The 25384-nt window shown below is 53.3% G+C and overlaps 1 protein-coding gene and 1 long non-coding RNA gene across 8 annotated transcripts in view; one reads left to right on the forward strand and one right to left on the reverse strand.

Moving 5' to 3' along the window:
* AMOTL2 (angiomotin like 2) lies at nt 1–18656 on the reverse strand. Of its 5 annotated transcripts, none has more exons than XM_086674328.1 (10): nt 18634–18656; nt 14744–15529; nt 11716–12022; nt 10564–10708; nt 10079–10171; nt 5881–6176; nt 4804–5111; nt 3810–4027; nt 2816–2986; nt 1–1814 (listed from the first exon to the last, which is right to left on the reverse strand). In XM_086674328.1, exons 2-10 carry the CDS (start codon nt 15475–15477, stop codon nt 1756–1758), a joined length of 2331 nt encoding a protein of 776 aa, XP_086530454.1. In that variant the 5' UTR covers nt 15478–15529; nt 18634–18656; the 3' UTR covers nt 1–1755. The 5 variants fall into 5 exon arrangements, with proteins under 5 accessions (XP_086530454.1, XP_086530453.1, XP_086530452.1 ...); XM_086674327.1 differs by having other exon boundaries at nt 2816–2989; XM_086674326.1 differs by lacking the exon at nt 18634–18656 and adding an exon at nt 18155–18348.
* The window catches only part of LOC147577170 (uncharacterized), a 16641-nt gene continuing 9661 nt past the window's right edge, over nt 18405–25384 (forward strand). Inside the window, exons 1-2 of one of the 3 annotated variants that reach the window (XR_015239983.1) lie at nt 18405–20153; nt 20780–20864. This is a non-coding gene — a long non-coding RNA (uncharacterized LOC147577170). The remainder of the gene's footprint in view (nt 20154–20779; nt 20865–25384) is intronic. The other 2 variants (XR_015239982.1, XR_015239984.1) reach the window with 2 other exon arrangements.

A 25384-nucleotide genomic window follows, 5' to 3' on the forward strand; every position in this document is an offset into this window, starting at 1 on the left:
TTTTAATTATTATTATTTTTTTTTATTAAAATACTGTTATACCCAGTGGAATGCAGCAGCAATCCTGGTACAGGGTGGCATAACAAAACAGCCATGTTTACATTTTAAATATTTACGATAACTTAAACATACAGACACACATCATGGTCTTTGGCAGAAAATGTTCACAGCACAAAAAATACTTTAAAAGAAATACCAAATATTAATCCAAAATATATTAAGTTGTTTTTTTTCTTTCACAATATTTTTTTGCCTTTTTTTCTCTTTTTTTCTTTTTGCTTTGTAAACAATGCACATGAACCAAATGTATTTTTCAGCTTTAAAGAAGGGTAGGGGGATGTAAAAAAATATGCAATTGTCCAGCAAATGCAAATGTTTAAAAAGGAAACTTGAGGAATCATGGGAATGAAAGGACACATACCGAACCTAAAAACAGTAAAGGAAAAAAACAGAGATTCAAGGAGAACTAAAAACAGTCAAGACAAACTACTAAAACCCACCAATGGGTCCTGGGGCTGAGCTAGGGGACTCTGTAAGACCAGAAGTCAAAGTCACTGTTGCTGGCAGGCTGTTATGTGGATGCTTTGCTCTAATTCCAAAGCATTGGCCCTGCTTTTCAGGGCGCTGCTCACTGGTAGCTTGAGGAGCCAGCCTCACGACTGCCATTTTGTGACGGGGGCTCCATTCAGAAGACGATGTGAGTCGCATCTTGTAGCTCACTGACTAGTTTTCACCAGCATACTCCCACTCCCAATCCCTCCAGGTGGGAACAAAGACTGATGAGAACAAGGCAACTTCTCCAGTTTCCGTCAAGAGAATTAGAGCTGGGAAGGCCCCCACGGCTCATTTCATCTGGCTCAGGGTTCATAACCAAACTGACAGGACGTCCCAGGGACAGGAGCTGTGGAGCCATTTCAAGAGGCTGGTGACAGGGGTCCATGGGCATTTAAAACAGGGCTTAAGGTGGAAGAAAAGACAGCAATATCATGTGGATCAACCAGTATCAAAATCCATGGGCCAAGAACTTGAGAAGGGGAGAGAGCTGGGAGGCTGGTTGGCAATTACAGGAACCGTGGCAGCAGGGACAGGGGAACAGAGAGGGGACAGATCTGAAGCGGCACACTTCAATCTTCTGTTCCACAAGAAAGGGGAATATATACAATCTGCACAGCTTATCCCAGTCCACTTAAACGGCCCCTCCCCACTCTGAGTGAGGGGGCAAGGCTGTAGCTTCTGCAGGATTAACACCCTCAATAGTCCCCAAAAGATGCCAAGTCTCCGTGATTTCAAGGAGGCAATGAGGAGCTGAGGAGCAGATGAGGTTGGCAGGGACCACACTCAGCCACAGGGGAACAGCAGAGCTGACCTATTACTGGTGTCCAGGGGCAACCAGCCCCTCACACCAAGATATCCCCTCCCTCCCTGCCTGAGTGCCAACTGGGGGTCCAGAGAGGGCTCAGCTCCCTTCTGGGCTTCCAGTTGCTACCCCAACAGTAAGCCTGGGAATCCTCATTCTGCATGGGCCCAGGAGGGATGTGGGGCTGAGAAGCAGGGTCTTCTGGGTGCAGGTGCTCTCACAGCTCCCCTCACCCCTACAAGTATCCTTCCTAAGCCCCGGGCACCAGACGGTCAATGGGAATGAGTGCCTGGTTGGGGAAAGTGGGGCAGCAGCAGTTGGAGGGGCTGCTGGAATGGCTGACAGCGGCAGAGGGCAGGAGACAGGGAATGGTTCGGAGTCCCCAAGCACGACCTCCTTCAGATCAGTATCTCCACCATGTCCGACAAGTCCTGGACTCTGGATGTAGCGACAGAGTCTGGAGAGAGACAAGAGCACCGGCAAACGCCAGCGAGCATTACAAGATTGTTCTTTTAAATCCTGACCCATTTTTAAAATTATTTATTTATTCATTCGTTCATTCATTTTAATTTAATTTTATTTATTTTCAGACAGAGCCAGGGAGGGGCAAAGAGAGATGGAGACACAGTATCCCAAGCAGGCTCCGCTGTTAGCACAGAGCCCGATGTGGGGCTCAAACTCACAAAATGTAAGATCATGACCTGAGCTGAAACCAAGTCAGATGCTTAACTGACTGAGCCATCCAGGCACCACTAAATCCTCGCCCATTTTTAAGATAGGATCTTTCTTCACCAACTTTTCCCCCCTCAACTGCCCAGGTGCTTCTAACTTGGCCAACCAAGCACCAGGCTCAGCCCCCACCCCCCACGCCAGCTCTCCATCCAGACTATCAGTGTCCAATGACATTTGTTTCTAACTTTAAACTGCCTGGAGGCTCAGAGGGAGGGGGGCCCAGGGAAGGAGGCTGCAGCATTCTTTTTGTGCCTGTGGTTTTCTGAGATGGCAAGGCACAGGCAAGCATGCAAGGGCTAATGTGAAAGGGAAGCAAAAAATTGAAAAGGCATCTTCTCAAATGTCTCTGTCTTGGACTCTTTTTAAATAAACTCTTCTACCCTGAGATTGTTGTCAGGTAACTCGCCAAGCTCCATGACCTTAGATATTTAGATTGGTAATGAAATACGTAAGGAAGACTACGAAAGAGGAGGCAAAGTGCCCCCCACACAGGCGCTTTCTTTCTGAACTCAGGATCTGTCTGTGATCAGGGTTTTTCAGTTCCTCTATTCACACATCCAACCAGCCCTCACATTCACCCTGCCGGCCTATCATTGTGCACTGCTCCCCCTGCAGAGTGGTCCACGAGCCCGAGGGGTCTGGGAAAAAAGGGCCTGGTGCTCCAGTTCACACCCCAGTGCGCCCTCAGCCCTGCCTGGCACAGAAGCCCAGGGAAGAGGGACTTACCCAGTGAGGCTGTCCTCTGGCCACCGCTGTACCCCAGGAGGCTGTCGGGCTCCAGGCAAGCGGCAGCACTGTCCGGGGGACCATCGGTCTGGGTACTCCCATCTCTGCTCCCGTGTTTGGCATGGGCAGGGAGGGGAGCTGCAGCTACTGGCTCCTCCTCAGGGGCCCTGTCTGCTGGAGAGGAAGGAGGTTGAGAGTTACTGCCTTGCCCACGAGTTGTAGCCCCATGAAGAACACCTGAAGTTAACTGTACCAACTGGGGGCGCGAGGTGGTATGGGTTGCTCTTGATTTGTAAGAACTTCGATTAAGATTAAATGCTCCCATTTCCAAATGGGGATAACTATCAGTTGCATTGGTTTCCAAACATTTTTTTTTTTTAATTTTTTTTTTTTTTCAACGTTTTTATTTATTTTTGGGACAGAGAGAGACAGAGCATGAACGGGGGAGGGGCAGAGAGAGAGGGAGACACAGAATCGGAAACAGGCTCCCCAGGCTCTGAGCCATCAGCCCAGAGCCCGACGCGGGGCTCGAACTCACGGACCGCGAGATCGCGACCTGGCTGAAGTCGGACGCTTAACCGACTACGCCACCCAGGCGCCCCTGGTTTCCAAACATTTTAAGTAGCAGAACCCTTCTTTGAAGATGAAATCTTAGAAGCATCAGGGACTCTTGAATTTCTGTGGCATCTGCTCAGATGAAGAAGTGGAAGAGCTGGCCTGGAAGGTACATCTGCACAGGAAGCCCTATTTTTGCTTAGATGGCAAGTGGCCAGGATCCACGGTGATGGAATTTATGGGGATGGGGGCTACAGCATGCCTCTTCACACCAGCAGGATAGCTGTGGCCGTAGCTGTGGTTACTGGAGCCAGACGGTAAGCTGGCTCCCCTGGGCAAGGGGTCAGGAAACCCTGGCTCCTCTGAGCCTCAGTTCTGGGAGCAAAGGCCTGAAAGCAACCTACTCTTCTACCTGTGCTCCCCACCTGCTTCGTCTCACCTGTAGCCAGCCGGGCAGGGGCATCCACTTGCCGCTCACTAGAAGAGAGACCTTGCCAGCCCTGGTTCCCTGCCGCTGCAGCCACGAAGACAGATGGCACGGACTTGGCGGGCCTCAGGGAGCCCTGGGTGGCCTTTCCAGGGTCTTTCCTGGAGCGCTGCTGAAGGACCTTGATCACTGCATCCTTCTCCAGGATCTGGGCATGGAGCACCTTCAACCTGAGGGGTGAGAGGCCACGTTCACATGGTCAGACCTACAGATCCAGCGGCCTCCACCTCATAAAAGTTGAACAAAAAGCCCTCCCCACTGAGGAGCCAGGATGTATTCTCTTGTCCTTGTAATAGGGACCAGGGGTGGGGGGTGGGGTTTAGAAATGCCATCACAGTTCTGAAATCTGAAGCCCTGAAAACCTCCAGCACATGAGACACTGGGCCCTTCCTATGCCAGCAAAGGCAGGTCAAGGGGTGGGTTGGATTCATCTGATGATAGCAATGGCACAATCCCTCTCCCGCGGGGCAATACCCCAGAGCTGCTGACCATCAAATGGGCTCAGTTGATGTGCTTGTGCTTTTGAGTCAGACATAGGTTGAACAGAAATCTTGTAGGGCCTCTGAGATCTTTTTTGGAGAGAAAATACTAGCTATCCCCAAGGCAGGGACCCAGTCCACATTCCTTCTGGGGTGGTACATGGTGTGGATTCACTTGGAAAGTCTTATTCTCTGATTTCCTGGGGGAGGGGGGAGCAGATAGAGGCCAGAGCCTTGGATGGCATCGAGTACCTCCATAGCCAAGGTCTCCCGGGCAGACCAAGGAGTCTCTGGGAGAGAACATGTGTGTGGTGCCTGGTGAGCCAAACACACAGGAATCAGCCCAGAAGCATGAGACTGCTGAGCCTCATTCATGGGGAGAGGAGTGTTTATCAGGGATTAAGGGCATGGCAGGGGTTGGACAGGGCCACCCCCACCCCCACCCCCGGTGGCCTCCAAGACCCAACCTGCTTTCCATCTCCTGATGCCTGTGGCCGCCGGTGAGCAGGCCCTCGTTGAAGCTGCTGCTGGGCGAAGGCTGGGGGGAGTGTCGGATGAGAGTGGTGTCACGCTGGGCGGCAGCTGTGGCAGCCGCGTCCATGGCAAACTGCCTCATGGCGCGCTCCTCCAAATACTTCTGCTCCCACTTGGTCATATCAGCCTCCAGTGCCAGGATCTGCTCCTCTTTCTCCCGCAGTTGCTCCGACAGCCGCCGGGCGCTGAGCTCCGGGGACCCACCACTGCCATTGCCACCTGTGGGGGTGCCTGCCTGTCTCTGCGGAGAAGGGAGCACTGTGGTCAAGGGCGGAGGCTGGGGCGTGGCAGCCACTGGTCCTCGCCCACAGGAGGACTCACCTATGCACGGGTTTGTTCTGCCCTTCCCGGCACACCCACCCCGGCACCCTGCGGCCACCAAAGATGAAGCAGGTGCTACGGTTCCCCACACCCCTGTGGCCAAGGGTATAGGAAGATCAGGCCTGCCTTGCATAGGGGACCACGGAAAGTATCCTCCAAACTGGAAACGGATACTCTTAATAATTACACTGCGACAACTGGTGTAAATTAGGACCCACCTGGGCAGTCCTGGACATTTGGTCACCCTACCTCTGTGTGAAGGGTAAGGTTGGGAGTGGAGACGGAACTCTATCTGGTTTGTAAACACCAGGGTTAGTAACACAGCCCAAAGCGAGCATAAAGACTCAGGATCTGGGTCACCATCTGCCCTCTTCATCTTGGGGAGACCTGTAAGAGCCAGCTAGTCTTCCACATCAAGGCTCTTGAGCTACTTTCTCTAGAGACCAAGGATGCCAACCCCTGCTGCTGTGGAGCACAGAAGCCCAGGTCTTGAGTCCCCAAGACCAGCACCTGGCCAAGAGGTAAAGCCTCTGCTAAGATGGCTGGCAGGAGCTGGGGCAAGAACACAGATCACCCCCGCTTTCCAAGGAGGCCTCCACCTGGATCTTGGCAGGGGCTCCTGGGCCTTCAGAACCAGCTTCCTTAGATAGTGCCCTCCCTCTGCCGCCACCACAGGTCTCTAAGCTCACCTGCTGCGCACGCAGGGCCTTGAGTTCCTGCTCTAGGCGCGTCCGCAGACGTAGCTCCAGCAGCTCCCGCTTCTCACAGGCCGCCTGCAGCTGCCCCAGGGCCTGCTGCAGCCGCTCCACCTTCTCCACGTAGGCCTGCTTCTTGCGCAGCTCCTCCTCGGCTCGTGCGGCCCGGCCCTGCGCGTTGCTCAGAGCCTGCTCCAGCAGCTCTGCGCGCCGCCGCTGGTCCTCAATGGCGCCGCGCAGCAGGGCCATCTCCCGCTCCAGCTTCTCCTGCTCCTGCTGCTGCTCATAGCCTGCAGGGAGGTGTGGGGCTCAGTCTGTGATGGCAACCGCCCTAGCTCATCCCACTGGGCGCCTACCACATGCTGGGCCTCAACGACCCTAGGAGTTAGGTGCCAGTATTTCCATTACCATTTTATGCAGGAGGAACAGGTTAAGTCACAAATAAATGACAGCACTGGACCAGGGCCCTTGCAGTAATAACTGGGCTGTGCAGCCTCTCTACTGGGACATGGGCAGCCCCAAACACTGTCCACTTGTGCCAGGTGTCACCATTTCCAAACCACATTCACAATTTCGCACAATGACGCTAGAGACTGGCCAGATAGGAAGTGTGATGCCTATTTCCAGATGAGAAGGCTCAGGTGGACTGTGACATGGCCATCATTCAAGTGAAAGAATGAAGGAACAGGGAAGAGAAGAAGCATCACTGGTTGCACTATGAGCCAGGCACTTACTTACACATCTTTGTATAATAGCCTTTGATAATGGTCCCTCGAGGTAGGATGTGTGACCCCCAACATATTGGGGAAGAAACACAGGTGAATGTTGCTGCTAAAGCGGGGACCCAAGTCAACCTGGCCTCCAAAGGACCAGGCTGTTCTGGCTGTGGTGGGGTGCCCCTCATATCCACAGGCCCCCCAGAGTGAGCTCCAGGACACATTCTGCGGACCCAGGGCTCCCCAGAATAGTGCTGCATTTCCTTCCCTGGTCTGGGGGACCACTGAGAGGGTAGGTGACCAGGCTTATAAAGAAATGCAACCTTTGTGGCACAATAAAAATGACTATGGTCCAAAGATTTGTGGCTGAAGTCCTAGCTAAGCTGACTTTTAAATCATCTTTGTTCCTTCCCCAAGAGAACTCTGCTCAGAGACCCACACCGCATTGCAGGGCCAAGCAAGGCCCAAGCCAGACCACACAGTCTTCCAACTGATACTCTAGGCTTAAGTCTACCTTCCATGCACCTGCCCGTTGGGAGTCCAGGCTAGCCCCCCAGAGAGTGTGTGGGCTGCCTGCCTTACTGGAGAGTAGAAGGGGGTGGGCTCCAGGGCCTGCCTGATGAACTCAAAGGCACTGTCCCTAGAGCAGCACTGTCACAGTACAGTGGAATTTTCTGCTGTAATAAACCTGTTCTATACTGTGCTGACCTGTAGAGTCGTCACTAGATACTCATGGCTATTGAGCACTTGAAGTGTGGGGAAGGAACTGCAATTCTTCTTTTTATTCAATCTGAATTAATTCTAATATTTGGGCCACATGTGGCTAAATACCTATCACAACGGACAATACAGGTTCTGGAGTAGAAGAGTTAAGGCTGGGGACCTGGGTAGGCAGAGGGAGGATTCATTTACTCAGGGCCCTGAAGCAGGAGAAGGGCACAGTCAACCCAGGTCAGCTCTGACTCACTCCAGATTTTTGAAGGCTGGGCCCAGGCTGGCCTCACTCTTTGGTGTGGAGAAAAAAGATGAGGAAACTCAATAATACTGAAGTGGAGGCATCCACAGTGGGTTGACTGTTGACTTGGCATCTCATGAGTGTGGTGGAGGGGCTGGCAGAGAGAGGAGACTGGGGATTTGGGCCTAGAAACAATGACCCCCCTCTGCATGTGTTCACAGAGCCTACAGCTCACAGAGCTTATGGGCAGCAGCCTCTCATCCCAGTCTCACCATGGCTGCCCCATCTTAGAACCCCAGAACCCGAGTCTCCAGCAAGAAGCAAATGTCTAACAGGGACAGAGCTCGGAAAGTGAGGCCTCAGGACTCAAAGCCAGATCCCCAGGGAGACACAGACCAGAGCAGCCAGATCTGTCTGTATGAAAAGCAGGTGGCATTGGTGACAATAATCACGCTTTCCTCCTAGTTGTTGACTGACCCCAGAAAAAAAGGTCAACTAGAGACATTTTCCCTGGAGTTTTGTGTTTTCTCCATAGGTATCAAGGAACAAGGAAAAGCTGCTTGGCTTTCCTCAGCCCTTGGGGTGGAGTGGGGGGACCTAGTCTTCTGTTTCTGGCAGCTTCCTGCTGCCTTGCACAACCTCTAAGGCCCTGGCAGGGGCTGAAGAGGCCTCGGCCTTGGCCATCCTCAGCCACCAGGATGAAACTGTTTGGGGAGGAGAGCCCCTGGGCCTGGGTGGAAGAGGAGCCGGGAGAATGGGAGGGTGCCAAGGGCGCGCAGGAAGGCAGAGCGAGCTGCGCGGTGGTGGTGGTGCGCGGAGGGGGGGGGGGGGGGGGGGGGTTGCGCCTTCAGCCCGGGAGAAAGCTACGGGCTTGGCCCCCACCGGCTCAGGCCTTCTCCCTTTGTCCCAGAGGGAGCGGCGGAGGGGGGCGGGTCCAGAGCGGAACAGCCCGGCTCTGGAATGCCAGGCATCCAGGTCACCCGCGGCTGCGAGATTAATGGCTCCAGCGAGGAGCCAAGAACAGCCTGGCGCTTGCTCTCTGGGGAGCGGAAACGCCTCCGGGCCGGCCTCCCCCCCCCTCGCCCCGCCCCTCTTCTGCCGGCTCCCAGAAACCTGCCTTGCTACTTCCTTTCTGTGGCGCCGCGCCCCCAAAGCCTGCCCTCCTGCAGGAGGACCCCATTCTGCCAACAGCCAGCAACCCCTCCGCCCAAGCTCCCAAGGGCTACACGAAGGGCTGCTCCTTTCCCGCCCTCCCCCAGCATCATCACCTCCATTGCCACCTCAATCTGCTCAGTACAGCCTATCCTACTTCCTGCCCACCCCCACCCCCCAATCCGGTCAGTGTCCTGTTCTCCCATTCGCTGTCCAGGGCAGCCCCGGCCAGAGCTCTGAGCCCTCCTTGAGGAGGGAGGTGCTGCCAGCCAGAGCTCAGTCCTCAAGCCATTTCTCCATTTCTGGACACCCCCTACTATCCAGGCCATTCACACACACAGTAGGCTTCCTCAAAGCCACCCTCACCCGGGACACCAGCCACCCCCATTCCATTTCTGTGCAAATGCACAATAGCACAATACGAACTTCGGATTGCTAGAGCTTCTTCCAGGTGTTCAGGGCTTCCTTTGTCTCTCCCACTCCAGGCACCTCCACCTGAGCCGTTCCCGTGCCATTCCCAGAGCCTCTCTCGCAGGCCAGTGGAGACTTCTCAGTCACTAATCTCCAGGGCCATGGACACCCTTGTTCCCTTGAATCTGTGGTTAGAAGGCCCTGCTCCTTTCTCAAGCTCAACCCCTCTCTCTTGACTTTCCTGCCGCTGTACCTTCCAGGGCCTGCTCCCACCCTCTGCCAGATACATGATAGGTGCTTAGCATGGTCCTCCTAAGGAACAAATAAATCACTGATTGAATAGGCTAGTCAATGGTGAACTCATCCACTCTCTTCAAGAAGCCTTCCACCACCCATTAGAGTAGCTTCCCAAACCCCTTCCTTAGACTGCACCTGTTGGTTAAGCTCGAGGAACCCATTTTTGGTCATCTGCAGGTACCTCCACTTGGACACCTTGTTATGGCCCAGTTGCATCATGCACCCCAAGCTTCTCACATTCCAACCAGGCACCCCCAACCTTTCTGCTGTCTGGAACTTCCTGGGGAAACTCACATTCCTCCTCTCTCTTCTTACTTGCCTCCAGGGCAATCTGCCTCCCCCACTGCTCCCTACACCTTCAATCCTGCAGGATACTGTACTGTACTGACACAGCACCACAGCTCAGCAAATCACTGCACCCCAGCTGTCCCTCTTGTATCCACTGATCTCTCCAATAAATATGGAACCAGATCTTATTCTTTGGAGGCCACTCCTCCCAGCCAGTCCAGTCCAGTGCTGGGTGCATAGTAGGCATCTAGTAATCCTATGCTCAAAGCATTGCTTTCATAAGCAGGAGGGCCAATCCTCCCTGTCCACAGTCACTGCTGTGGTCTCGCCACCCACACATCTGTCCAGGCATCTGCATGTGACCCCTACTCACTTTGAGCAAGCAGCTTGGCCACCATGTCCTGACTGCCTGCCTGGGCCTCCTGTGTCTTGGTCGCCAGGCGGCGGTTTGCAGATTCCAATCTCTCTGTTTCAAATGAAGAAAAAAACATTTTCAGGAAAGATGTTTGAGTATCAGGTGAAACTACCTGCCCGGGTGTCCCTTGGGATCCTGTCTGTGGGGCTGTGCTGTCCAAACCGGGGATGGGCTGATAGGGAAGCCCCCAGGAGTGCTGAGGGCCAAATGAGGAGAGAGCACTGAGCCACATAGATGGGGGCCCCACAAGAGGCTCCAAGGCATAGAAGAGAGACAAACATCTTCTGTCCAGGTGGCCCCCTACGAGTTGCAGCCTGGTTCCCTCCAAGCCAATTTACACTTATTTTTGCAGACAGCAGAGATTCTGAATGTCTCCCTGGAACAGAGGGATCAAGCCCTCCAGAGACGCTCCCCACCCCCTCTACCTGGGTGACCTCCCTCACCTCTGAGATCCCTGTTGAAGTCCTGCAGCCTCCTCATTTCACTGTCCATTTTGTTCCGCATGGTCTTCTCCAGGGCCTCCCGCTTGGAAGAGGCTCTGGTCAGGCTCTCGTGGGCCTCAGAGAGCCGCTGGATTTCACTTTCCAGCTGCAAGAAAGAGGCAGACAGAAGAGCTGAAGGAAGGGGAGAGATCCCTGCGAGTGGGTAGCAATCAAGTTCCCCTCCACAGGCCCAGGCTGCTCTGCTACTCTCCATCAGGAAGGGTGAGAGAGGAGAGAATAAAAAGCAACAGCAAAAAATCCAGGTGGCTACAGTGGGATGGTCAGAAGCTTGTGGACTCCAGATATGAATCAGACTACTAGAACCAGCAAGCGAGGGTCCCATCAATTGTGCCAAGGTCCAGATGCTGAGTGAACCCAGGGCCAGGTATTCTTGAAGTGGCTGCCTTAAGTGACTTAACACAGCTTTCCTGCACCCAACATCCAGAAAGATGCATTTTACTTTTGTCCAGTTCCTACTGAGAATCTGAGCACAGTGGACCAGGAGGGGGCACAAAAAGACTCCAGCCATGTCCCGGGGTTTGAGCTATCTCGGACACCACAGGACAGTCACAGGAGGCCTGAGGCCACCTGTCAAAGCTGAATGCACAGCTGGTAAACCTTCACTGAGGAACAGAGCACCAGACCCCAGCCTGAACTGCCTCTGCCTGGGAGTATTTCCACCTCTAGCCATCACCATCCACTGCAGAGGGCCAGCCTACCCCCACTGCCCCTCCCACTTGGCTGCTGGCAGGTTCTGCACGTGCTCCGAGCTGGCCTGTGATTCTAATAAGTAGCTCGTTTTTTCCAAAAGGAGGGGCTTTCTTTTTGGCCAGGGCCAGCCTAGAACAGACTTACTGTTGTGTGGGGGACACAAAGGGCTCTCTGTGGGAGGTGTCCGCAGGAGGGGGTGTGTGCAGGGGAAGGGTGTGCAGGGAGCTGGTGAATGGGCTCTTTCTAATCACTACTGGCCAGCAACTGCTCACACTCCAGGCCTGCTCTGCCAGCCTTGCGGCTGCTCCCCAGCTGTCTAGAGTTGGCGAGGGAGGGCATACGAAGCATGAGGGGGTGGGGGCCAGCTCCCCCTCACCCCTCTGAGGCCCCAGCAAGGCCTACCTTCTCAATGCGGCCAGCCTTCTCTGCTGAGCTCTCCAGCTCCCTCTGCAGCCTCTCGTTGTCCCTCTGCAGCCTGGCATTCTCCCTCAGCACAGTCTCCATCTGGGCCAGGTGGGCGCTGCCTGAGGTGGCTGAGGACGCCTGGCTGCTTGCTGGCCCCTCCACTTCAGGTGGACTGAGGGAGCCTAGGGTGCCATGGCTGAGAGCAGCTGGATGTGGTGGCAGGGGGTGCTCCTGGGCCGGCTGTAGGTACTGGTACTGCTGTTGTTGCTGGAGGAACACAGGGGGCACCTGGGCCTGCAGGATCCTGGGGAACAGAAGAGACAGTGTTCAGAGACTGTATAGACCCCCATGGTTCCCACCGCTGAGCAACCCTGAGTGGGCCCAGCCCTCCTGGCATAATGGAGGAGGCCTTTTCCACAGTGTCTACCTAAGACCCTCAAGGGCCAAGGGAATGGGGCTAGAGGGGGTTAACATCAGGATGCTTATTTCATGCCCAGCCTTACTGTGGCCAAGGCCCTGGGGATCAGCCTGAGTAGTCCTGGTCCTTGTAAGCAACCAGTACTTAAATAAGGCATCTTAAACAAGGCACACTTGACCTTTCTAATCCATACAAGGTTCTTTTTGGGTCTGGAGGCCACGTCAATCATGACTTGAGCACACAGTCTTCCAGGCCCCTGGGCCACTTGGTGGCTGAGCCTCAGCAGCTACCCCTCTGTCTGTTATAAGCCTCTTACACTAGCACCTGCCAGTGTAGCACATCCACGTTTTCTCCCTCCTATTTTGGGTCCCATCACCCTTCACAGAAACATTTTTAGAATACTGTGGCTAAGGGCAGAGTGGTGAGATAGATGTCAGGGTAAGAGTCTGAGCTCCAAAGTCTGACAAAACAGGCATTCAAATCCCCACGGTGCCAGCATGCCTCAACTAAATCATGAGGGTGAGGATCTCCAGCCTCACGGGGCTCACCAGGCAACACAAAGCCTGGCAAGTGCTGGGCCTACAGCACATGATCCACAATGGTGGCGCATCCTCTACCTCTCCTACTGACAACTGCAGCCTATTGTCTTCGTAGAGTAAATGTAACCCACACACTAGATGGGGCCACCTCTGGACTACCGCAATACCCTGAGTTTAGGGACAATGTTCTACTGGCCTCTAGCAATGGTGCAGCATTCTCCTCAGAACCCCGTGGAGGTGGGGGTGGAAGCTGGTCACAGAGACTTGCTGGGGCCTTGTGACTCCAGGTATAAAAGAACAGACTTCCTCAGTTACACCAGGAATTTTCCAGGCCCCAGAAGCTACATGAGAGCTGAATTCCACTTCTGGGTCCATCCCCTCAGCACTCATGCCCTTCCTCCCCGGCTCCTCTTAGGACCCTAGGCTGAAAGAAAAGTCCCTGCCCCTAGTTCCCAACGATTAAGCCTTCTCTGATCAGCTGAAACGAAAGGACGGGCAGATCTGCTTCTCTTACTGCCTAAGCTAGAGCTCCTAGTGAGAGCTGAGCAGAGGGTCTCCACTGGAATGTCCAAACTCTCCCTGCACTGCTAAATGTGGCATTCTCAGGGTTGCTTCACAAACTTTCTTCCCCCTGCACTGGGCTAGGCAGACACAACTGGAATTCTTTGAGGATGACTTAGCTCTGAGGAAGAATAGTCTCCTTTCCCTTCACACTTGCTCTCCGGCCCCCCCCTCCCCGTGTTGCCCCTCCCCCTCCCTCCCTTTTTTGTTCTCCTGCGGTCTACTTCCTTTCCACGATATTATCTTTTCCTGACAGGGCTCAATAAGGCTGCTCCAAAACTAGAAACCCACGACTCAGCTTCCGAAACTCTCCCTGACCAAGCCCTGAGAAAGGAGATAAGATGGGGACGCGAGAGGTGGAGGCTGGAGAAAACCCATAGGGTTCCGTCCTCTACTTCCCCCATACCAACACCATGGCGTCACTCATTTCTCGAGAGCAAGGAAAGGCATCTATCCCAGGAAAAGACCAAGCGGTGGGAAAGTGGGTGACTAAATGAAGACTCAGCAAGAATGAAGAGAACAAGACTTCGACCTTGAGGCTCCAGAGGAAAGGAGTCTGCAGATTCAGGGGTTTCCTGGACCACCATCGGCGGGGGAGATGCAGAGTGTGTGACATGAAGGGTGTGTGTCAGCTTCTCAGAAGGTGCTGGGCCAAGTCAGAAGCCTGGGGCAGAGCCTCATTTCTAGGAACCAGTATTTCTGCAAGCTGGGCTTTCTGCCTCCTCCTGGTCTCCTGCTTCCATTCTTGCCCCTTAGAATCCATTCCCTACATGCAGCCTGAGGGGCCCTCTTAAAGAAGTAAGCCAAATCACATCCTCTAAAGGCTTCAGAATCAAGTTCTACATCCCCCAGCAGCCCTTTCCAAGGCTCCACAGAAAGGGGCTTGCCCGGACCCCATGTCCTCTCCTGCTACAGGCTCCAGCCACCTGGAGCATGTGGGAAAACATGAAAGGAAATGAATGGTAGTGACAGGGCAGCTCCTGCCCTGGTGTAGGACACAGAGAGGTCTTTAAGGAGGCCATCTGGTCCTTCCTGCCTCCAGTTAGGAATGCCCTCCATTAATCACAGAAAGCAAACTGTCCACTTGGTCTTAAGAGTCTCCAGAGAAGGAGGTCCCACTTTCTTGCCACTTAGCTTGGAAACAGTTTGGCGATGATTCCCAACCCTTGTCTTTAGCAAGTTCTTTTGAAAACCTGACCTTTAACCCCCTGCTGTAACTTGTACCCTCTGGGAACCTTAGTTATTTGACCGCTACAGCTAATTACACAATGGTATCCATCTCCGAATTAAAGCAAAAGATGCCACTAAGTTCTCATGTGACCTTGGCTAAGTCCTACTTTCCTCCAGGCATCAGCCCCTCCTTCTTGGAAAGGAGGCAGGTATCAACAGCCTTCCTCTGGGGCTGGCCAGCCCTGACACAAGGTGCTGCTATCTGGAGGCTCTCCACCCTGGGGAGAACTACACTGGAAGAAGGTCAAGAGCTTGAAAGAGCAGGGTGGGCAGTTACCTGACTTCAGCATGCTGGAAGTGTGGGCTCCCGCGGGTGCGGTACCGTGGGTCGGTGACAGCAGTGGCGGTCTCATGAGCCAGCACAACGTGTGGGTACTGAGGCGGAGGTCCACGGGGCTCTGGGCCCTCGGCAGGAGGGCCTCTGGGTGGGGGCCCCTGCTGATTGCGGGCCAGCTGCGGGAAGCTGTGGGAGGAGCTCATGTGGCTGGGGGCCCGGGCACCATTCCTCTCCAGGGACAGCTGCAGGAGCCGTTCACTCAGGGAGCGCACGTGCCCATGCCTCAGCTCCCGCAGCGCCTCATCCTGGCTCCGATTGCCTCCGGAGGCCCCTCGGGGATCCCGGTCCCCTACGTGTGGCCGGGGCCCTGCCTGCTGGGCCGCATAGTACTGCGAATGGGCTTTAGCTTCTTCATAGGTGGGTAGCTCCTCACCCTTGCTGGGCTGTGCGCACAGCCGGTAGAGGGTGTTCTCTGCCAGGTGGGTCTCACCGCCCTGGTGCTCCTGGCCCTGGGGCTCCTGCCTTGTGGCCTGCTGTAGCACCTGAGTGTCCTCGGGTGCCAAGAGCTCCACAGAGGCCTGGGGGCTCCCTGTGCTCCCAGCCCCAGCCCCACCCCGCAGGGCCTGCTGTTGGATGGCCAGCAGTGTGCGTGTCTCAGTCAGGTTGCCATAGCGCAGCTGCTCCTGGATGAGGCGGTGCAGGACTGTCCCCGAGGAGTCTTCCAGAGTCCTCATGCTTCCTTGGCTTGCACACCCCTGCCTGAACAGTGGCCGGTGGCACCTGGCCCTAGGGCACCCGAGAGAAGAGAAAGAAGAGCAATCAGTGGGAGTACCTGGGAGAGGAACAGGAGGACTTTCCATTACACTCTGGCCCAAAGCAGAATGGCAAAGAGCAAGGCTATGGAGGGTCACGCGAGGCTGGGTTCAACTGCCAATGCTGCCGCCTACTGATTAAGGCAAGTTGCCTAACCTCTGAGCCTCCGTTTCTTCATCAGAAAAATGTAAGGAATAATGCCTGCTCATGGAGTTGAAAATTAAATGAGGCAATGGCTGCTGAGCTCCTGGTGCGCTGTGAATCCTTAGCAAAGGGTTGCCATACCATCATATTCACACTTAGTATGGAGGCATAGCTGCATCTTTACTATGTCTAAAGAAAAAGACACAGTAACCTAGTGGGTAATCAATCACCCAGGAACCCCAGCCTCCTGCAGTCTGCTTCCCATTGAAAAGGCTGATGAGAGACTCCAGAGCAGGGATAGTTCAGCCATAACCACTGAGCAGGCCAGTCTAGGGATGGACAGGGGCCCAGTTTATTGGCAGGTGGTAAAGAACGAGTCCAGCCTAGTAAAAGCCTTGGGCAAACTGCCCCTAGCTCCCTCTAGAATGCTGCATGCCTAAGCCCTAGTCTTAGCAGTTAACTCACCACCCTTTACTATGCTGAGCCCTCCCTGTCATGGGATGACCTCGGCAGTTACTCTGCAAGGTGAACAGGAGAAAGGAAAAAATGCTGGTTTGCTGAATATGGGATGAAAGAAGAGAAGCTACAGTAGGACCATGGTTTTGTGAACTGAGGCAAAAAGGTGCCACTCATCCAGGTGTGCAGGTAAGTCACACAGTCTGTGTGCTGACAGCAACCGCATGGATGCCCCAGGAAAAAGAAAGGGTAGCACCCTGTCTTTGATTTTATGACCGTCCCCCTTACACACAGACACACGCACTTGCTACATCGGAAAAGACCTCAACAGTCCTATGCCACATAGGGGATGGGCACTCAGCATTTTGATACCAGTAACACCCATTTGAGCCAATTGGAGACGTAAGCGAGCAAGGGAGAGGCTCTTGGTTGCAGGGACCTGGGGCTGGGGCCTGGAAGCCTCAAGTGCAGGGAGATCCTATCTCCTGAGGAAGGTATTCTCTTCTGAGCTTGGGCTCTCAGTGGCTCATGTCCTGGAAGACCGCCCACCTCACCTGGCTTCCTTCCCACAGCCTCCTCCAACACAAACCTCCAAACTAGATTCAGGGAAAACCAAACAAAACCACATCTCCATAGGTCCTTGTGTATGGGGGAAGGGGAGCAGGCAGAACGTGGCCCCGCCTCCGCCACAGAACTAGCCCCAGTGCCCTGCTGCTATTTGGGCTTGGTAGGTTGGCAGAGCAGCCATTCCCAATCCGCTCCTTCCTCCTGGCTGCCCAGAAATGAGGAGAGGGAGTGGAGTCTAGAAGGCATCTCTGTACCCATCCTTCTTGGCACCCCACCATGCGGCCCCTTCTCCCTACACACAGGAGGCTGGAGATGCAAGACTCCAGAGTTACCAGAGGCAAACCAAACTGGAATCAATTCGCCCCAAGGTTTCATCTGCGGGGCATTTCCTAAAGTAATCAGTCTGGGCTGAAACCTGCTGAGAAAGACCGGGGAATGCAGAGCTTTCTGGACAGATTCCTGGTCTCCTCTCCGCCAACGGTGTGCCTGGGAGCAGGGAACACCTCCGGGGCCTCTCATCCGAATCTGTCCCCGTCAGACGCCTCAGATGCACATCCCTTCAGCTGAGGCCTTACTAAAATCTGCGACCACGACCCGGGCCGTGCACCTTTGCTGCACCAGAGCTCCTGGTTCTCTGAACCCCCACCCCCTTCCTAAGTAAGCACGTAACTCCGGCTCTCGCCGGGGCTCACGCTCGCCTAAGGAACCCAAGCGACGGTCCCTAAGTCAGATTGCACCCCAGCCAGGGATCCCGCCCTACCCAGACTCCAAGCCGACCCCGAACACCTGGAGGCCGCCGGTGCACCTAGAGCGAGCAGGGGAGGGTAGCCGGAGGCCCACGGAGTTCTTTAAGCGTCGCGGGTCCGCCTCCCTCCCAGCCTCCCGAGCCCTCTTTGTTTTCCAAATGCTCCAACGCTGACGTCACCGGGCTGGACGGCCGGCTGCATTCTTTCTAAGTGAGAGCCAGTCAGTGGCTCCAGAGAGGATTTTCCAAGGAAGACAAAGAGGAATTCTTGGACTAGTTGGGGGCAAAGACACCTGTAATCCCCACCTAACCAACCAGATCAGCCCCAGGGCCCTGCAACTTGAACTCTAAGCGGCGTCTCCTTCCCTTTTCTACTCCGCTCTCTCCAACCCACGGCCCAAAACACATGACACCGCTCTCCCCAGAAGCTGCCCCCTCCCCCAGCCCCAGGGGACCCCGCGCCAGCTAGAGCCCCCGACCCAGGCGCATTGCGGAGCGCCCTCAGCGAGGAATGGTCCCGGGTCGCCCCGGCGGCTTCCTGGAAAGGGCGCACTGCATCCCGAGGACGCTTAGAGCGCCGGCCTCCCGCTCCCAGAAAAGAGCGGGCTGCGCCGGGGCTCTGGCTTCGGCTGGACGCGTCTCTCCCGACCCGAGCGCTCCCCGAAGCGCCGAGCGGCCTTCCTTACCGCTGCGGCCCCCGGGTGCTTGGCGCAGTCAGACCCGACGACCCGGCCCAGCTCCGCTCAGCTCAGCTCGGCGGCGGAGGTGTGCACTAGGCGGTGGCGCCGACGCTCTGGCCGCTCGGGCCCCAGCGCGCAGCCCCAGGGTCGGCCCGCGCCGGAGGCGGCTGCTATGCCAGGAATGTGAGAGTTTCAGGTTCCCCCTCGGGATCAAAGCGAACCACAAATAACCTCTCAGCGCGCCGCCCTCCTCCGCCCTCCGCCTCCTCCGGCTCCCTCCTCCCGGCCCCCGCCTTCCTCCCGGGAGGCGGCGCTGCGGGCCAGGCGCCCGGCCTCAGAGCTCGGTTCCCGCGCGGCCCAGGGCCCTCCAGGACGCACTGCGCCTCTCCCCACGCCACAGCCACGCTTTGCCTTCAGGGCTGCGGGAGAAGAATTAATCCCCTCGGCCATTACCGCCCCCCAAATGCGTCCGGCCTTCCACTCACTCCTTCTTCCCTGTCGGCGGGACGACGCCGGGAGATGGACAATCGCGTGTCGCTGAGGGGTTCTGGGTGTTGCTGCGGGAGAGGGCTGGGGGGTGATGCGCGCGCGCGCGTGCGTGTGTCTGTATGTGTGTATTCAAGGGAAGGAAGACCGCAAAGGTGTCCACACCTGCCTGTCTTGGATCCTACCAGCCCCTCCTCCCCCGGCGAAGAGAAGACTGCTTTCCCTGGAGCCTCTTCCCTAACCCCCCACTGCTTTCACCGCCAGCGGCGACCTTTGAATTGCCCTGTTATTGTTTACAAACACCTTCGCCAGCTCTTTTAGGGCCTGTCTCCACAGGAAGTGTGAATCTGAGTTGAAAATCTTCTGGTTAATTTGATCCACCTAACCAACTGAATCACCCGCCGCCAGGCGCTCTGTCCAACTCTTCCGGAAAAAGGTAGTAATCAGCACCCCTAAATTTACGCAGTGCGCGCGGTGTGCCACCACCCGCTTTTCGCCTTGTCATCCCGGTCAGCCCTCCCAATCATCCTCCCGGTGAGTTCTGTTATCATCCCTGTGTCATAAGTGAGGAAACCAAGGCTCAGGGAGGTTAATTAGCTTGCCCCAGGGTCACAGAGAGCGTGAGTGATGAAGCCAGGCAACCTCTGGGCTGCTCAGTTTTTTTCTCAAAACCCTTCCGTTGCCACCGGAACCCGGGCTCCCTAGAGGTCCAAGACAGACTCTGGGAGCCCTCCTCTCTCCATCTGCTCTGTTTCAGTCTCAGCTTCATTCCCTCCTATACCCCTGCCAGTCAGGGCCCTCCCTGGTGTCCACCCATCTTGGTCCTGCTATTCTTGACCTGGATGAAGTTCTTTCCTCTGCCCCTAGGACGCTCCCTCCCCCACTTTTCCTGTAGGCTGGTCCATCTGTGCTGGCCTACACTTCTTCTTCAGACACACCCTACCCACCTGTCCTTACCCTCTCCCCAGCCGCCTTTCTCCTCTACTCCCACAGTTCTGTGTGCCACTCCTGAGCCCTGGCCACACTGGGCCTCCCAACATCTGCATGTGGGGGACTCAGGACCCTATCCCCTGGGAGAGTGAAGGCCGAGTCCTACCCCCAGTAAGGTCCTTTCCTCCCCTCACCATGGAGTTTACAAGCCCCAGATCTGCTGGAGAGACCAGGGACGAGAAAACGTTTTAAGTTCAAAGAACTATTTACTAGCCAGGGACATTGTTAATATTTAATGAAGTCCTCCCCAAAGATGCGTGTCTGTGTGTGTGATTTACTCAGAAGCCAAATATTGCATTACAAATAATGATCGGCTCTGAGACAAATGAGAACATAAGTCTTTTGTGCCAAGCTAAGGGGTATTTGGCCATCCAAAGACCATCTCACAAAGAGAAGCTAAGGCCAATATGTCACTGTCCCAACTAGATACACTTGGTAAAAATTTTAGAACTAAAAAGGAAGGGAGAAGAAGAGGTCCCAGGTGGCCTTACCCCGTGGATGGAATTCTTCTTGGAGACACTTGGTGGAGGTATGAGAGTAGGCATGTGCCCTCTGGGATTGCAAAATCAGGTGAAAGGTCATATGGTAGAGTCCTATCTTTCAGGGACGTTTGGGGGGGGGGGTACCTGACAAAATGCTTGACAAACATTCTTGAGATGGTTACAGAAAGGGGCCTGCTCAAGGCCGCTAGAGTCAAGCAAGTACATCTTGGAGTGGATAAACCTGCTGTAGACCTAAATGGGCCCCTGTGACTCCTCACCTCTATGTCCTAGAGCAACAGGAAGGGGGAGGGATCCCAAAACCTGGAGGGGGCTGAAATGTACACACATTTCTTCTTTCTTTTCCTCTTCCTCTTCTCCTTCTCCTCTCTCCTCCTCTCTGTAAGAAGGTTGGAGGGCAGGGCCTCCCAGGCAAGGCAGAGCCAGAGGCCTCAGTGAAGCCTGCCTGAGTTGTGCGGGGTAGTTGGGTGAAAGATGTACCAGGGGCAGGTGTGCATAGGTGGGCACTGGGTTGGCTAGGCTGCTGGTACATAAATCTTCCCATATGGGAGGGGAGGACAGGCTCTTCTAGTGAGCGAGCCAGTGCTTTCTTCCTCCCAGCTTTGTCCGTCTCCACCCATCTTTTCCCCTTCTCTCTTACCCTCTCCCCCTGCAGTTAATGATTCTTCTCAGGTGACAGCATGGCTGGCTGGGTCTGGAATCCTGCCCAGGAAAGATGCAGAGGTGACCCAATTCTCAGAGTAAGTCAGTTTTGATGCCTTTGCTCTGGAAAGTTCAGCTCCTAGGGGTGTGGCTGCATCATAGGTGTGGACAGGGCTTACCAAGGGATCCTCCTTAGCCTAGACCTGGACTTGGGGCTGGGTCTGTGCCTGTGATATGGCCTCAATCTGGCATTGTGTCCCACTGTACCAAATGGGAACATGAGGGGAAGAGAATGGTCTCCTCATTGCCCAAATTGTTGATTGGTAGAGGCGGGGCTCCAGGGCCCTGGTGGCAACTTCAAAGGAAGGCTCTGTTAGTTGTGAAATTCTCCCTTCCAGCCTCCCCTGGACACTTCCTTTGACAGGTTGGGGGAAACAGGAAGCCCACCAGAATCTGGAGCAGATAGTAAATTCACAGGAAGAACCTAGATGTTGGAATGGAAGTTCCAATGCTCCAGTTCCAAGAGCCAAGCTAAGGGCCTTCTTCTCTTTGTTCTGCATTCCCCCTTCTCCATGTCCTCCTACATCCAGGTTTTCCCCCCAATCCTCTCCTACCACTCACTTCCCTTCCACTCCAGGTCGAGAATCTCCATCAGGCAGGGGTGCCTTACAGAGTCTTTGTGTTTGGGTGGGTAATTCCTCCAGAGAGGGAGTATCTTTGAAATTAAGTCCCACAATGGTTGAGGTTAAGAGAGTTCTGTCCTAAAAAATGAAGGAGCCCTGACTTTCCAGACTACACATACCACTTGGGCCCCTAGCCTTCCTCTGTGCCACTTCTGAGGTTCGTGCAGGCCCAAGGCTGGGATGATTTGTGCAGGCCGTAAGCTCCCATTTCTTTCCCCTACGTTGGGGGCTATAATCGCCCAGAGCCTCCCAGTCCCCAGTCCTTCAAGGAAAATGTGTCTAGTGGATATAGGTGAGTAAATAGGTAAATTGCAGGAGTGTACCCTTCAGTTTATTCTTACCTGGGCAGCTGTCAGGCTGGGACTGGGGATCTAAGAACTGACACACTCAAGGCAGTAAAGAAAGGAAGGTCATTCTGAAATATCAATGTGCCCCCAAATACCTGCCTTTTCTGCAAAGCTACCTTGTACCGAGTGGATACTGTTTTAGTGGATGTGCCACTGCTCCTTGGAAAGACCCTCTCTGTTATTGGCAAGAGGCTGCAGAGCATGTGAAGAGGCCTGCCCCCTGGTTTGCAGGGTCCTTGTAGAAGACCCCAAGGTAGGCTTCTGTGGCCTTTGGGGCAGGGCCAATATGATGAAAGAGTGCCCCCTAGTGATCCTCATCCCCAACTGCTTGAGTTAGCTACTCCCAGGGCTCCGGAGAGGAGTCTTGGATCCCTGAGGAGGGTCGAGGGGGGCGTGTTTGGGACAGGGTTTCATACAAGGGACAGATGTCTCTCAGGCTCCTCGAATGGATTAATGGCTCAGTTGTGTTTCTGAGCTTTCCTCCTATTTCAGCCTCTCCTGGGCTTTCACACAGTCTTTAAAGAGATATCATCTTTAACACAAACAATCTTAAAATAATTGACAATGGGAAAAGACTTGGCATTTACTCACCTATTCACGATCCATGCATTTCTTTTTGTATCTCATGTATTCACTGAACAAATATTTTCTGAGCACCTGCTCTGAGCCAGGCCCTCGAATGGAAGGTGTCCAACCTTACAGACTCACAGGTCACTGAGTGCAGGGGAGAAAGAGGGTAGTACACTAGAGAGTGGAGAGTTCCATCTTTAAAGAAGGGAGTATGCACACAGGGAGGGTGTCATGGTAGGCATCCTGGAGGAGGTGCTTCTCAAGCTGAAGGCTAAGATGGACTGTGAGGTGTCTTCCCCATGCTGGCATATGAGGAGCCTGCACTAGAAGCACAGACTCCTTGGTTCACTAAAACAGAAGCAGAAAACGTTGAGCCACTGACCTCCAGCCACCCATATGTCCTTCTCCAGGAGTAATCCTGAGAGGGAGGGATTATAAAGGGACACTTTGTGGCATATATATATATATATATATATATATATATATAGTATGTATTATATATATATATGATATATGTACATGCCAAAACATCAAATTATGTACTTTATTTTTTTAAGTTTATTTATTTATTTTGAGAGGGAGAGGTGGGGAGGGGCAGTGAGAGAGAATCCCAAGCAGATGGTGCACTGTCGGTGCAGAGCCCGATGTGGACTCAAACTCACAAACTGTGAGATCATGACTGGAGTGGAAACCAAGAGTCAGACACTTAACCGACTGAGCCACCCAGGTGTCCCTAGATTGTGTACTTTAAATTAGAGTAGTTTGTCAATAAGAAAGAAAAAAAATTAAAAAGTCAGATAGCACTATAATGTAAAAATAGTGCCCTGTTCCACTTTTTCCTCATCAAGTTCCATTCCCAAGAGACAAGAGGGTCCTTCTACAAGGACCCTGCAACCACTTTTAAGTCTTACATGTTCTATCATTTAAACTTAAATTTTAAAAAAATGGACTTCTTTATTTCCTGGTGTTTCTGTTTTAGGTATTATCTACCTATTTCCTACTACAAAAGGTTAGGATATAGCTCTCTTATGTACCACTCAAGGTTAGGATATAGCTCTCTTATATACCACACACACACACACACACACACACACACACACACACATACACACACACACTTCTCTTCCCTCATTCTCTTGATGTGTCTACCTGCCACGTTTTGGTTAAATTACTATTCAGTGTTTATATTATTATGACTATGTATATGGTATTAATAGCTGAATCATATACTATGCCATGTTTCTTATTTAACTTTTGTTTTTATTGCAGTTAAATGTCTACCTCATTTTTCATCTTCTAGGTGTGCTGTATATTTAGCATTAATTTGTGCCCAAACGGACAGACAGAATCCTAAAATTGCATTCCGTGCGTGTCATAGGCCCACTGGTGTGCTATCAGGTCCAGTTTGATCTGTGGCATCCCTTCGGGGGAGTTGGGATGGGTTGTTGTCTGGTCGCACCAAACAGCTTTCATCTTGAGACCTCCCTCTGGCTCCATTGATGGTCCTTCCCCCACTTTGCTTTCCTGTTTCCCTGATTCCGTGTCTTTGTCTTCTGGTAGCTTCCTAGGAATGGATCTGTGGGAGGCAAAAAATCTTTCATGTCTTAATATCTCTTCATTGTACTCTTCTGCAGGACTGATACTTGGCTGGGTATAAAACCCTAGGTTACAAATAATTTAATAATTTTCTTCTGTATTTGAAAAGGTTGCCTCATTGCCTTCTTACTTCCATTGTTGCCGTGGAAAACAATGATGTGATTCTGATTGCTGATCCCTGGATTTAAAATGTTTTCTGTTTCTTTTTTTGAGGATTAAAGCTTTGAGGATTTTTTCGACACGTCTGATGTTCTGAAATCTCCCAGTGTTGTGCCTTGATATGATTTTGTCCTTTGTTTTGCGTGCTTTGTGGACCCATTGGTCTGGCACTTCATGTCCCTAAGTGCTGAGAAGTTTCCCATATGCTTCTGTTGTTACTCTTCTCCAATTTAACTGTTCTCTTTTCCGAAACTCCAGTTATTTGGATGTTAGAGCTCCCAAAATGATTCTCTAAATTTTAAACAACTCCCCCCCACCACTGCCGTTACCTTTTATTTTTCTGGGAAATTTCAACCCTTCTATATTTTTGTTATCAGTTTTAGTTTTCAAGAGCTGGTTTTAATCCAGTGTTCCCTTTTATAACATCATCTTCTTGTTTCATGAATTATCTTCTTGTATCCCCCCCCCCCGGGAGTAGTAATTACAATGAAAATTGTTTTCTTATTCCAATCTCCACATTATCTCTGTTTCCTTGGAGTTCATTTTTTCTGTTTGTTTGTTTTGGTCTCTGTTTTTCGTAGCTAAGGCTTCCCCAAATGACTTTGATTCTTGGCTGTCTGGTCCTATTTAAAAAGGAGGCATTTAACAGCTGATGAAGGCCCCATGTGGATGCAGAGCTGGGCTTTTGGAGGGTCTCACAGAGAAACGATGGGATAAGGTTCTGGCTGTGATGATGGGGACCCCCAAATAGTAGAATATGTAGATCATTTCCCTTGGGCCAGTCAGCTTCCCAGTGAAGGACCCTCCAAATCTCCTGCCTGGAGGCTGAAAGCCTGGCAGCCAGTGTTTGGACAGCGGAACAGGAAGCAGAGGGGGTTGGGAAAAGTGGGCTATGCCAGACCCCTCCCCTCTCAGGCTTTCCACTCTGGCAGCAGGGGTGGAGGGAGGAGAGTGGTACAGAATGAGGTGCTGATCTTCTCATGTGGCAAAGGAGGGGATCTCCTCTTCATAAAGCTGTCAGACAGCTCACCTGGTTTCAGCCTCACCCTTGCCCCTGTCTTGTGTGTCCAGTGGCTTCATTTGCTAAGATTGTTTGAGGCTCTGCTGAGGTTGCTTCTTCCCCCTCCCAGACACTCGGCTGTGGGGAGAAAGCTATAACCTCATCTGTCTGCATTCCATTTTCCAGAATTTTGTTGAGATCCCTCTCCTGCTTGCTCTCTCCTCTCCTGATTTCTTTTGCTACGGTTAGGTTTTTTCCTTTCA

Source organism: Puma concolor, chromosome C2 (assembly GCF_028749965.1).
Source record: "Puma concolor isolate L17-30 chromosome C2, mPumCon1.1.hap2, whole genome shotgun sequence".
Classification (NCBI taxonomy): Eukaryota; Metazoa; Chordata; class Mammalia; order Carnivora; family Felidae; genus Puma; species Puma concolor.